This window comes from Mustela lutreola, chromosome 8, assembly GCF_030435805.1.
Source record: "Mustela lutreola isolate mMusLut2 chromosome 8, mMusLut2.pri, whole genome shotgun sequence".
Taxonomy (NCBI): Eukaryota; Metazoa; Chordata; class Mammalia; order Carnivora; family Mustelidae; genus Mustela; species Mustela lutreola.
In genome coordinates this window covers 73,719,106-73,732,870 of record NC_081297.1, presented here as the reverse complement: position 1 = coordinate 73,732,870, position 13,765 = coordinate 73,719,106, and the positions used below count along the sequence as shown (strand labels likewise).

The window sequence follows — 13,765 nt, the reverse complement described above, 5'->3', positions numbered from 1 at the left end:
TGCTTCCGCGGACCAGGCTGTCATCCATCATCGATGGCCATGTTAATAACAGCATCTTTCTAACCAGTTCTCAACCTCCTGTTCTGCCCCCTTCAGTCCATTCACAACACTGCAGGCAGAGGGGCTCTTCTAATGTGCAAATCAATCTGAAATCAGTCTCTTGCTTAAACCACCCCCTGCACATACACACTCCCCGTCACACGTGTCCCATTGTCTTTTACATGACTTTCAAATTTCTTTTTTTTTAATTTATTTTTTATTTATTTTCAGCATAATAGTATTCATTATTTTTGCACCACACCCAGTGCTCCATGCAATCCGTGCCCTTTATAATACCCACCAGCTGGTAGCCCGACCTCCCACTCCCCACCCCTTCAAAACCCTCAGATTGTTTTCCAGAGTCCATAGTCTCTCATGGTTCACCTTCCCTTCCAATTTCCCCCAACTCCCTTCTCCTCTCTATCTCCCCATGTCTTCCATGCTATTTGTTATGCTCCACAAATAAGTGAAACCATAATTGACTCTCTCTGCTTGACTTATTTCACTCAGCATAATCTCTTCTAGTCCCGTCCATGTTGCTACAGAAGTTGGGTATTCGTCCTTTTTGATGGAGGCATAATACTCCATACTGTATATGGACTACATCTTCCTATCCATTCGTCCGTTGAAAGGCATCTTGGTTCTTTCCACAGTTTGGCGACCATGGCCATTGCTGCTATAAACATTGGGGTACAGATGGCCTTTCTTTTCACTACATCTGTATCTTTGGGGTAAACACCCAGTAGTGCAATTGCAGGGTCATAGGGAAGTTCTATTTTTAATTTCTTGAGGAATCTCCACACTGTTCTCCAAAGAGGCTGCACCAACTTGCATTCCCACCAACAGTGGAAGAGGGTTCCCCTTTCTCCACATCCCCTCCAACACATGTTGTTTCCTATCTTGCTAATTTTGGCCATTCTAACTGGGGACTTTCAAATTTCTTAAGACTCTATAAGGTGCTCGCTTCCCTCTCTAAATTAATGTTTTGCAGCCTCCTCGCCCTCTGAGCTTTAGCCAAACTGAAATCATCTCAGTTCTCAAAGACAGCCTGTTCCTTTTACCCCTGGCCTCTGAAGGTGGTTCTCCCTCTCTTGTATGATGACTGTGTTCCCTGCTGGTTTTAATTCAGATGTCACTTCCTCTGAGGGGTGGTCTCGGATTCCCCCTGCGCAGGTTCGGTGCCTTGGGTTTGTTCTCCCATGGCAGCTCTCATTTCCCTTCACAACAGCTCTCACACGCTGTTAAACAAGAAGTTTCAAAATGCTTTCTTAATAAGACTAGACCCACTGGTTCTCAGCATTGGCCCCACTTAGAAACCATGAAGTAGCTGAAAATAACCTTCTGCCTGAGACTCACCTCAGACCAATTAAATCCGAAGAATGCATCATGGAGTGGGGCCCACGAGTCAGTATTTTTCTTTTCAAGCTCTCAGGTGTTTCTCAAGTAGAGTTGGGGTTCAGATACACTGCTGTATATTGTAGATTCTTGTGGGTGAGAATTTTTGTTTTCCGTCCTGTTTACAGATTTGTTTCCTAGTGTGTGGTAAATGTTTGGATAAGTTTATTCTCATTCTGGAACTTACACTCCTAACCAGCCTAAACAAGCCTGAAAAAAATATTTTTAAAAGATTTTATTTATTTATTTGACAGAGAGAGATTACAAGTAGACAGAGAGGCAGGCAGAGAGAGAGGAGGAAGCAGGCTCCCTGCTGAGCAGAGAGCCTGGCTTGATTCCAGGACCCTGGGATCATGACCTGAGCCAGAGGCAGAGGCAGAGGCTTTAACCCTCTGAGCCACCCAGGCACCCCCAAGCCTGAAAATATTTAAAAAGAAGGGCTCCCAGGTTTTTTTTTTTTTTTTAAACTTATTTCATAGAGCATGTTATGAGATCATGGGTATCGACCCTCTATAATTCCATGTGAGATTTGGAGTATAAATGCTTTACCAGACAGAACCTCTCTGTTCATCTCCCAAAAGAGATTTCATAGACACATGTAAATACTTTCTTCTCAGTTGCCTTGGTCTCTCTCCTGGCTAAGCAGTTACCACATCGCTAATTAGATGCTGCTTCATCCTCACCACCCTCCTTACTGTCATCCGTGCTCACTGACAGAGGCATGATGGGTAGTGAAGGATGATGTGGCCTCTGAAGCCACAGGCCTCCAAGGCCTTGTGTAGAGTCCTGCTTCTGTACCATGCCAGTCATGTGGCCTCCAGCAAGTTATTTAGCATTTGTAAGCTTTCTATAATTACAAACATTGAGATCTGTAATGTTTGCTAAGATTTTTATTGAGGATCAAATAGGATAACACACAAAAGTATTTTATAAATTCTAAAATTCTCTGGAATATTTGGATTAGTTTGAGCTGTCTTCAAGGATTGCCTAAAATGTAGTGGCTCTCTGGCAACACATGTTTTTGCTTCCCTTGCCAGGACAAGAAAGACAGAGGAAAGAAATCTTCCTGCCCTATGATGAACTGAAGATTTTTTACACCCTGTGATACTTTTGTGTCATTTATCTGATGGAATTGAAACTTTAACCATTTTTACTTTTTCATGACTTTTCATTCCTCTGTTAGTTCATTCTTTATCCATCCATCCTTCTATCCAGCCGCTTAACAAACTGCCTACTTTTGTTAACCAGGCATTTTTCTAGATAGATACTTACCCATCTATCTACTAGATAGATAGGTACTTGGTGACTCTTTACTGGATTGGAGTTATATAGAAAATACATGGTGCTTATCCTTAAGAAATCACAGTTACAATCTAGTATCAGGGATACAGTAATTAATAAATACAATTTTACATTTAATAAGCTCTATCGTATTACAGCTAGTACTGGTGTGGGAAAGGGAATGACTGGTGTATTTTGATAGGTCAGGGATGAATTCTAGAAAAGCTGACATTTAGGTTAGGCCTCAAGGGCTAGCTAGGAGCTTGCCATGAAGATAGAGCCTATGGTAGCCAATCTGTTTGCAAGAAATGAATAGTAGTGACACTCTCTCTTTCCCTCTAGGTTTTCTTATGCAGCTTTCAGTGATTCCAACATCATAGCAGTGGTGGTAGACACGGCTCTCTACGTTGCTAAGAAGAATAGCCCATTTGTGGAAGTACGGGATAAGAAAACTGAAAAACTCTGTGAACTAATAGACTGTGTGCACTTTTTAAAGTAAATTATTTTTTTAATTGTATTTTATTGTGGAAAGAATACAATGTTGACACTGACCCTCTTAACAAATTTTTAGGTGTACAACATATTGTTGACTATAGGTACGATGTCATTGGTTCTTTATTTTATGCTTGTATGAGCTGTCTTTACAGAGAGAGGTCTCTCACAGAGAATGGAAGTATGGCTAATTATACTTTGTTTTTGCCTCTAACTAGAAAACTAACAAAAACTCAGAAACCAAATTGTTAATGCTTTTTAGCACCATCTCTTAACATCTAGCAAATTGCATTTTGGAAAAAAAAAAGGAACATAATATTTATGGTTTCTTCAAGGTATTACAAAGAATATTCTCTAATGAAAAAATAGTACATTACTGAAAGTGATCATATTGGGTTCACGGATGATGGTACATCTAGTTGTGTTACAGTATTGATGTTTATTACATTTTTAAAGGATTTTTAATTTTTTACTTTAGAGGAAGAGAGAGAGGGGGAACAAGCAGAGGGGCAGAGGGAGAGAATCCCAGACTGACTCCTCGCTGAATGCAGAGCCCAACACAGGGCTTGATCTTATGACCTGGGATCATGACCTGAGCAGAAACCAGGCATTGGTTGCTTAACCAACTGAGCCACCCAGGCAGCTCTCAAAGTTATAATTATCCTATAGGTGCAAGGATACTTTGCTCTAAAGATAAAGTTACAAAACAATTTTAAAAATTGGGGGATAACCTACTGGACTGACCAGTGCACTAGCTACCTAAGGACAAAGGGTTAAGACCACACCTGACAGCCAGTTCTTAGTCTGATCCAGGATGTTAGACATAAATCTCAGACTCTAAATCAAACACCTCTTTTGTGTGCTGCTGCTGGGAAATGGGACCTCAGCCAGCCTTATTTTCTAGCTACTTTATATTTTTTCTTTTGTTTTGTTTTTACCATGTAGATTTTTTATACCCTGGAGAATGTTTAGATTATACCCTATATCTATAAAATGACACTTCAAAGTTTACTTGCCTAGAATCTTTTCATTTTTCACTGGTTGGTAAGGAGATACATATTCTGAAATGCTGGGAATTCCCCTTACTTCTTGAAGGTCTAAAAGTATTAGAGTTCTTTTATTTCTGGACACTTCATTTTTGTCAGAGTTATTCATTGGCTCAGGGAAGAATTTAGTGGTTGGTATTGGTATCTTTTACATGTAAATTACTAAAATTTAATTTTCCTTTATAACTTTTAGAGTTCATGGAAACCTTTTGAAAATAACTTTCTATTTATATTGGGCAAATTTATTCTTTTTTAAAACTGAATTACATAGGCTTGCTATTTATAAAAATTATATCCATTTAATGTACTTCAGAATTTCTTGAAGTTAAGGGGCTATTGTGTTATCTTTGATAATGTGTTTCAAGTAGGGAAGCTACTTCAGCATTCTGTATTTTGCAAAACTAGTTTTGTAGAATTTTAATGGTATATAACATATACTGTCATGTATTCATAATTCAAGATGCTATCTGTAGTGTGTATATATAGGTATACATCTGTTTTCTCTCTTAATTGTTGATAAAACTATGAATGTATACTTTCTTTATGGTTTTAGAGAGGAAATGGTAAAAGTAAATGCAGAATCAAAACACAAACTGTCTTATACTGGGAGGGTGAAAACCCTGTGCCTCCAGAAGAACACTGCTCTCTGGATAGGAACTGGAGGAGGCCATATTTTACTCCTTGATCTTTCAACTCGTCGAATTATACGTATAATTCAGAATTTCTGTGACTCTGTCAGAGTCATGATGACAGCACAGTTAGGTAAGTTTCTTTCCTTTAGATCTTTTCCCATATTGTTTGAGATGATAAAAATACGCTTTTATTTTTAATTTTTCTTTCACTTTCCAATGTCATTTCAAGTGTCTTGGAAGGTCACATAATGAAACAGGAATGGGAGACATTTTGAATGGGGCCATTTAAAAAATGGAGAGAGTAGATGCTCCCAGTCCCACAGAGAATCAGGTTATTGTAGCCAAGCACTGAATTTGCATCTTACTTTCTATACCTAAGGCAAAAAGAGGAAATAGATGTTAAGTATTTTTAAATTTTAACCAAAGATAGTAAAGGAAACATCTGTTTTGACCAGTTTATGCTTCCCACCCTTGTTAAATTTGGTTTTTCATTCTATAAGCAAATCTGTATTCTTGTAACAATATATGCTGAACTCTGCAATGTGTGAGTATTAACAATCATGATGTTTTAAGCAAACTTTGTCTTTTCTTTCTCTTTAAATACGAAGAAGTCATAACAGCACGTGATTATATTTTCTACATAAATACATTCCATTTTTTTCTTTTAACCAATTATTTGGTTTAGAGAATAGTATTAGCATATATGCAAAGTTGACCTAAAATAACAATGAAATTAAGTTCTGCAAAACTAGAGTTAATGTAACTAGGGAAGAGGTCAGAATGTGTTTGACAGGTGAAGAGAATAGTAAATTCCTCTAACAGGAATACATTAAAAAGAGACAAATGTTTCTCCTTACTCTTACCCAGTTTTTAATGAATGGATTTTGGAGCTGGACAGAAGGAGTTAGACTAGATGCGGTGAGTGATTGGTTCGCTATCAGGATACATGTCCCCACAAGCAGAGCAGTAGGTCTCTAGTGGATTGTCTCTCTAGTTTTATTCTACCAAGGTTGTTCCAACCTCTCATTTAATTTCTATGTACTTTAGGACCCAAGTGGTTGTTCCTTACTGACATTATGTGGATTTCAGTGAGTTTAATTGATTTTTAAAGATAAATTTAAACAGACGCTACAAGGTGTGGCAGGCGCAAAGTAGCTTCACCTCACCTTTCTGGCTTCTGCTAGTTACCACATTCCTCTGCACTTTCTGCTCTATTATATTTTCAGTCCCTCTGAAATACCATGCTTCATACTGCCTCAGGGTTTTTCATGAGCTGTTTTGTTCTTTGCTTATTTGATTTAAGTTAATGTCGTTAACTAAGCCAAGAAGATAGACTAAATTAACTCTTTCTTCAAAATGGCAGTTCATGTCTCAAAGCCCCTGAGAAGTCAGTACTGATGAGGTCAAACTTCTCTTTTTGGGGTCCTGGATCTTTTTCATTAATGTCAGTCTCCTCACTAGAACGAATACTCCATATGGGTTGGGTTTGCATGTCTTTGTTTGCCCTTTTACTGCTAGTGCTCAGCTAGGGCTTCTTAGTGAATGACTTGAGAAGAAAGTATTGTTCTGTGACAGACTTTCAGTATATCCATCCTTCCAATTCTTTATCCAAATGTTTCACATTTGACTAGTCCCAAAGCACCTTCATGCACATAATCTCATTTAATTATATAACTTGGGCTGTATAAACATTCAACCCAGTTTTCTTTTTTTTTAAGATTTTATTTATTTATTTGATAGAGTGAGATCACAAGTAGGCAGAGAGTCAGGCAGAGAGAGAGAAGAGGAAGCAGGCTCCCCACCAAGCAGAGAGCCCGATGCGGGGCTCGATCCCAGGACCCTGAGATCATGACCTGAGCCAAAGGCAGAGGCTTAACCCACTGAGCCACCCAGGTGCCCTCAACCCAGTTTTCAAAGGTTAAATTATTTTCTCAGATTGACACAATTCCTAAAAATTGTAGCAAGGAATGGGTCACAAATTTTCTAACATTAAATAATTGCTAGTCTTGGAGTGTTTTTATTTAATATAATTGATGTGTCTCCAAAAGTAGAATTAAAAAAGTAAGTTCCAAGGACATTTTAAAGTCCAACTTGTTATATTGATTTAACAGAAGACTCATGTTTTTTTTAAAGGAAGTCTTAAAAATGTCATGCTGGTTTTGGGGTATATTCGGAAAAGTACTGAAAGTTCACAACATCAAAAAGGTAATGTTTAATAAGATACTCTATTCCAAACTCAGTGCAGTGACATCAATGATTACAATTAATATTATGTGTGCTACACATTTATAAAAAATATAACATATGCTATAATACGTCAGTATTTTTGATGGCTTGAACAGTGTTGGAATAAATAATTTCTTTCAGAAAATGAAATGTTAGATTATTAAAGGACCACACTCTTTTTAACATATAGTAGTTTCTGTAAGATATTTAAAATATTTTCCAAATGGACTTTCTTATAAATAGCAGTAATTTCGTACATTGTTTTTAGCTGTATTTATATATATATTTGTCCAAGACAACTAAATGTAAGTGAACAAAGTAGAAATAAAATAAAAATGCTTTATGGCCAATCTTTGAAACCTGGTTTCATTTTTTTTTTTTTCTTTTGTAGAAATACAATCTTGTTTGTCTGTTTGGGACATCAATCTTCCACATGAAGTGCAAAACTTAGAAAAACATATTGAAGTGAGAAAAGAATTAGCTGAAAAAATGAGAAGAGTATCTGTTGAATAAGAGAGAGATTTAAAAATGTTTACATGTGAAAAGGGTACTTCCACTTTTTGAAATAGCTCGTGTGTGTGTGTGTGTATATATATATATGAAGGAATATTTATATATTTTATTTTAAATATAAATATGTGTAAAAATAATTATCAGTGAAAATATGTTTTGAAGAACTATTTAAAATATCTTTATATTTCCTACACATCCTAATTAATTTTGTGAATTAATTAATGAAAAGAAAAGTAAAATGTACATAATTGCAGGACTCATACCAAAATTTACAAAGTGATTAATTTTATTGTTGTCCATAAGGAAAGTAAACATTATTTAAAATTCTGCGCTTAAACAACACTGTTGTTTGATTACTTTTTAGGTGTTCTGCAAAGTAGAATAAAACTATTAGGACCGTTTCACATGTAATACATTCCTTCTTAGATTACTTTTAAATGCAGTTATCGCATATGCTTGTAAACTGTCAATGAATTTTCACTAATAAAGCCATTTATTGGGATGTGCGTTCTCTTCATTGCTGATTCAAACAATGCATTTCATGCAACTTCCTTCCATATGAAAGAAAATGTGCCGATGAGAAAATGTAACATATTGTTCTCATATCCAGGAAAGACACACTTTCCACACTTTCTCTTTTCCTAATTTCACAATTCTAACTTTGGATGTGGATACCCTGAAATTTGTATAATTGGTGTAAATACAATGTTCAGTCTTTCAGTGATATTTTTTATGTTTTAATTTGGAATCTCAGTGGTTACTTATTCCTAATCTCTCCTCTAACACTTCTACCTATCTTCTTCCTAAATTTGTGACTCTGCAAATCCTGCATCGCTCAGGTAAAAAAACCACATTTCCAGAATTAACAGGATTCCACAACTCCCATCAAAACCATGGGGGCAAGTTTCTAACACTTTAGCTTACTGAAGAAGAAAGGAGAGTCAGCCTGTGATGGGTAAAATACTTGCTAATCTAATCTCTAAATTATACCTAAGTTGTTTAAATATCTTCCTATTCATAATTTGAGACAATTCCCTGTAATAGATAACCAGTCCATTTAATATTCTCAGAACTGACTGATGTTGTACTATAAGATGATTTTTAAAATAATGGAGGAGTTTATTCCTGTGATATTTCTCATTGTTACTTTGTATTTACTGCAATTTTTTACAGAGATAATTATGAAGAAATATGTAAATGAACATTGTATTTAAATGGACTAATAAAGATTTTCAAAGCATGTTTAAGAATTTTAAAACTTTGTGATGTTTTATTTTTCACATATAAGTCTACAGATAATCTGTCTAATGTGAAATTTTGTATTAATGTGTGTTTGGGATATATGGAAAATGCTAACTCAAGTTTTCTCTTGAGGGTTTATTTAGTTTTCTATAGAACACAAAATTTTCAGGATCCCAAGGATAAAACCTGATAGGCCTGATATATTTCATATTCAAGTATTCGTGAAAATTTTTCTAAAAGGATTGTTCACTCTTGAGTACTGAAAAAAAATGACTTCAAAAAAAATTATTAAAAAAAATTGACAGTCATTTTAAGTTTTTCCTGGCTAGAAGCCTTAAATAAGCTACTAATCTTTATAAAAGCAAAAGCATTTACCTTAATAGAAAATATTTTGGGGAGGATGTTTAAATTTAAAAAGGAAGCCCCAGGAGTCTAATTCTGGAAAGCACTATGGATTATATGTGGACTACTTTAAGTAAAATTCATCTTACTTTTCATCAGGACTGTGATATAAATTGATGAAACAAGCAAAAGTAGCAAAATTTTTTTGAGAGCTTTCCTAAATTGAAGATACTGAGGGTAGGTCATCTCGAAAAAACCCCTGGCAGCTTTGCATCCTTATGTAATCCATCACTGTGGGAGAGCTCAACACCTACCTTGGGAAACTGAATGCTTTTGGTTTTCATGGACACCCATCAGCTATACAGTAAAATCTTAAACTGTGCCAACTCGGGGGAAATTGAAATTTTCATTCCCCAACTGGCCATCTCCCCAGATTTGGGGCCATTGTTTCCAGTAACGATTCAGAATCTGGCTGTTTAAAAGCACACAGGTACTTGGTTCTTCCCATTCCTCAAGGTACTTGGAGTGTTCCTAGAACCTTTGTTTTGGGCTGGGAGCCGGGTCTGCAGTCAATACACTGTGAGTGGTGAGCAAAAACTTGGCTTTCCCTTTGTGCTGTCCTCACTGGGACGTCTCTGCTAGGGGCATTCTCAGCCTAAGACAAAGAGTAGGGAGAGAGATGCTGGTGTCAGCCTCTGGGTCATGGTGGGATACTGCTTGGTCTCCAGAGATTCCAAGGTCCCATGGCAATAGGGCCTAGGCAAACAGACTTCACGGAGTACCTTATTTGTGTAGCTATTATTTAGGGGCTTCACCATGCTTACTAGTCTTCTGAACACGACTCCAAGGAGGTTATTATTATACCCATTTATTCCTGGAAATACAAACCAGTGGATCAATGCTGTGTTAGAAGTATTATGGGACAAAACAAACGACCTTATGGGGAAAAAAGGAGAGAGGCAAGCCGAGAAACAGACTCTGAACTCTAGAGAGCAAACTGATGGTTACGGGGAGTGGGGATGGGTCACAGGTGACGGGGATCAAGGAGTCCACTGGAGCACCGTGGGTCGTCGGAACGCGTTGAACCACCAGGGGGAAGAGTTAAAGATGGCGGAGGAGCGCGAGGGCCCTGAGCTTGCCTCTTCTCTCCAACGTGGGTCGATAGTTAGCAAATCATTCAGAACACCCAAGAAATCAGCTGGAGGTCTGGGAGAACAAAAACGACAAGTCTACAGCGCCTTTTGGATGGTGGGAGTTGCGGAAGTTCACTCGGGAGACGTGGCGGTGGATCCCGCGGGTGGGGAAGGCGCCGCTGATGGAGGTAAGCGGCCCTGGAAGGTGCGGAGCGCGAAAGCTGAATTTACAGATTTGCTACAGTAGGGGACGTGCCTGGATTGAAGGTGCACAACTGGTAAAAAAAGGGGCAGAATCCCAGGAGTGACCGGGTGGTCTGAGGATCCCCAGGGTCCCAGGAAGAACACGTGGCGCGAGACGCGGCGCTGTTTCCTGGCAGAGGAGCCTGGAAGCACAGAGAGCCGCAGGTCTCGGTGCAGGCTTCGGCTAGAACCCGCAAACCGCTGCACCGCCGTGGGACCCCGTTCCTGGGACAGCCTGACGAGTGTGGGAGGAGTCGTGTGTACCTGGAGGAACCGTGTGGGTCTGCGCCCTGGCCATCCCTGAAATTTGGAGTTAACACCAAAAGGCTCAGACAAGGATAGGGTGAATGCAGGGGTCAGATGCAAATCAGTAAAACAAATAAGGCGATTGCTCGCTCTTCTGTGAGGGTTCACTGAAGAATGGGGCTGTGATATTTCGGCTCTGAGGCTAGAGAGCAGGGTGTAGCCCTTTTCTTTTCTTTCTCTCTCTTCCTTCCCTTCCCTCCTCTCTCCCTCCCTTACGCTTTTCTTCCCTTTCTTTTCTTTTTTAAAGATTTCATTTATTTATTGAGAAAGAGAACAAGTGGTTGGGCGAGGCAGAGCGAGAGGGAGAAGCACGATCCCCGCTGAGCAGGGAGCCTGGTTGAGGGGGGATCCCAGGATCTTGAGATCACAACCTGAGCCAAAGGCTGATAATCAACTGAGTCATCCAGGTACCCCATGGGTGCAGCCATTTTCGTCCCACCCGCCCGGGCTGAAAGCCTTCAGAGAATTCAACAGTGCCACTTAGTGGAAGCCAGAGCTGTGTACACCAAGCCCTGACCCCTATGCCCTAGAGGCACCTTTCTTTTCTTTTCTTTCTTTCTTTCTTTTCTTTTCTTTTTTTTTTTTTAAAGATTTTATTTATTTATTTGACAGAGATCACAAGCAGGCAGAGAGGCAGGCAGAGAGAGAGGAGGAAGCAGGCTCCCCGCTGAGCAGAGAGCCTGATGTGGGGCTCGATCCCAGGACTCTGGGATCATGACCTGAGCCGAAGGCAGAGGCTTTAACCCACTGAGCCACCCAGGCGCCCCCCTTTCTTTTCTTATAAAGATTTTATTTATTCTTATTCTTATGAGAGACAGGGAGAGAGAGGGAGAACACACAAGTAGGCAGAGCAGAAGGCAGAGGGAGGAGAAGCAGACTTCCTGCTCAACAGGGAGCCCCACAGGGGGCTCAATTCCAGGGCCCTGGGAATCACAACCTGAGATAAAGGCAGGCGCTTAACTGAATTAGCCACCCAGGCACCCCCTGGAGTCACATTACCACTGAAATAACAGAATGAGCGCAGCAGGCCCCTCTCCCAGGAGACCTGCACAAAAAACTGGCTTGCACTAAGTTTATTGATCATTATGAGGCTACAAAATCTTCAAATCTAGGGAAATAGAATCGAGCTTCCTTTTTACTTTTATTCTTTAATTCTTTATTATTTTTTCTTTTATTTTCTTATATTTTCGAATTCCTTTTTAAAATTTTTTATTATTTCTAAAATTTTTATATATACACTATATATATATATTTTTAAATTTTTGTCTATTTTCTTTTATTTTATTCTTTATTTTGTATCATTGTGGGATCTAAAGTCTTTAAATAGACCAAAACACACCCAGGATCCGTTTTTGTTTTCTTGTGTTGTATTTTTGTTTTCCTTGGGGTTTTTTGTTGTTGTTGTTTGTTTTTTCTTTGTTTTCATGGTTTTTTTGTTTGTTTTGTTTCTCTTTTTGTTGTTCTTTTTTCTCTTTCTTCTTTTCTTTTCTGGGCAAAATGGTGAGATGGAGGAATTCACCCCAAAAGAAAGAACACAAGGTAGAACTCATGGCCAGAGATTTAATCAATATACAGACATCTTGTCTGAACTAGAATTTAAAACAATAATTATAAGGATACTAGCTGAGCTTGAAAAAAAGCATAGAAAACACTAGAGAATCCCTTACTACAGAGGTAAAAGAACTAAAATCTAGTGAGGCCAAGATGAAAATTCTATAACCAAGATGCAAATACAAGTCCATAAAAATGGGGATGGATGAAACAGAGGAGCAAATCAGTGATACAGAAGATAAAATTAGGGAAAACAATGAAGCAAAAAAGAGGGAAAGAAAGGTAATGGGCCATGAAGGTAGACTTAGAGAACTCAGCAACTTAGTAAAATGTGGTAACATTCATCTAGGAGTCTCAGAAGATGAAGAGAGAAATAAAAGGACAGAAGGTTTATTTGAACAAATTATAGCTATAAACTTTTTTGAGTGGAGAAAAAAAGACTGAAAGTTACAAAGACTAAGAAGAATCAAGAGAACATCACCAGATACACCAACTCTACAGGAAACACAGTGGCACTAAATATTTCTCAATAACCACTCTGAATGTAAATGGGCTAAATATGTCAATCAAAAAACATAGGATATTAGAATGGGTGAAAAACAACAACAACAACAAAACCAAGATCTATCTATATGTTGCCAAGAAACTCATCTTAGACCTAAAGATAACTGCAGATTGAAAGTCAGGGGATGAGAACTATCTATCATGCTAATGGAGGTCAAGAGAAAGCTAGAGTAGCCATAATTATATCAGACAAACTAGATTTTAAAACAAAGACTATAACAAGGGCAGTCTGGAAGACTGGAAGAAGAGATTATATCAAAATTAAGGGTCTATCCATGAAGAAGGTCTAAAAATTATAAATACTTATGCCCACAACTTGGAAGCATCCAAATATATGAATCAGTTAGTAATAAATATAAAGAAACTCACTGATGATAGTACAGTAATAGTAGGGGACTTTTAACACCCCACTTACAGCAATGGACAGATCATCCAAGCAGAAAATCAATAAGGAAACAATGGCTGTGAATGACACACTGAACCAGATGGACTTAACAGATATATTCAGAACTTTTCATCCTAAAGCAGCAGGATACACATTCTTATTGAGTGCTCTTGGAACATTTTCCAGAGTAGATCACATATTGGGTCACAAATCAGCCCTCTACAAGGATCAAGATCAAGATTATACCATGCATATTTTCAGGTTACAACACTCTGAAACTGGAAGTCAAATACAAGAAAAAAAATCAGAAAGAACCTCAAATACAAGGAGATTAAAGAACATCTTACTAAAGGAAGGAATAGGTTAGCCACAAAA

The 13,765-nt window shown here is 38.2% G+C and overlaps 1 protein-coding gene across 2 annotated transcripts in view; it reads left to right on the top strand.

Moving 5' to 3' along the window:
* The window catches only part of LRRK2 (leucine rich repeat kinase 2), a 131,930-nt gene extending 123,048 nt beyond the window's left edge, over positions 1 to 8,882 (top strand). Inside the window, exons 48-51 of one of the 2 annotated variants that reach the window (XM_059185642.1) lie at positions 3,058 to 3,210; positions 4,807 to 5,015; positions 7,019 to 7,090; positions 7,503 to 8,882. In XM_059185642.1, the coding sequence (XP_059041625.1) occupies positions 3,058 to 3,210; positions 4,807 to 5,015; positions 7,019 to 7,090; positions 7,503 to 7,624 (556 nt within the window). In that variant the 3' untranslated portion in view covers positions 7,625 to 8,882. The other variant, XM_059185643.1, reaches the window with a different exon arrangement.
* The last annotated feature ends 4,883 nt before the right edge of the window (positions 8,883 to 13,765 follow it).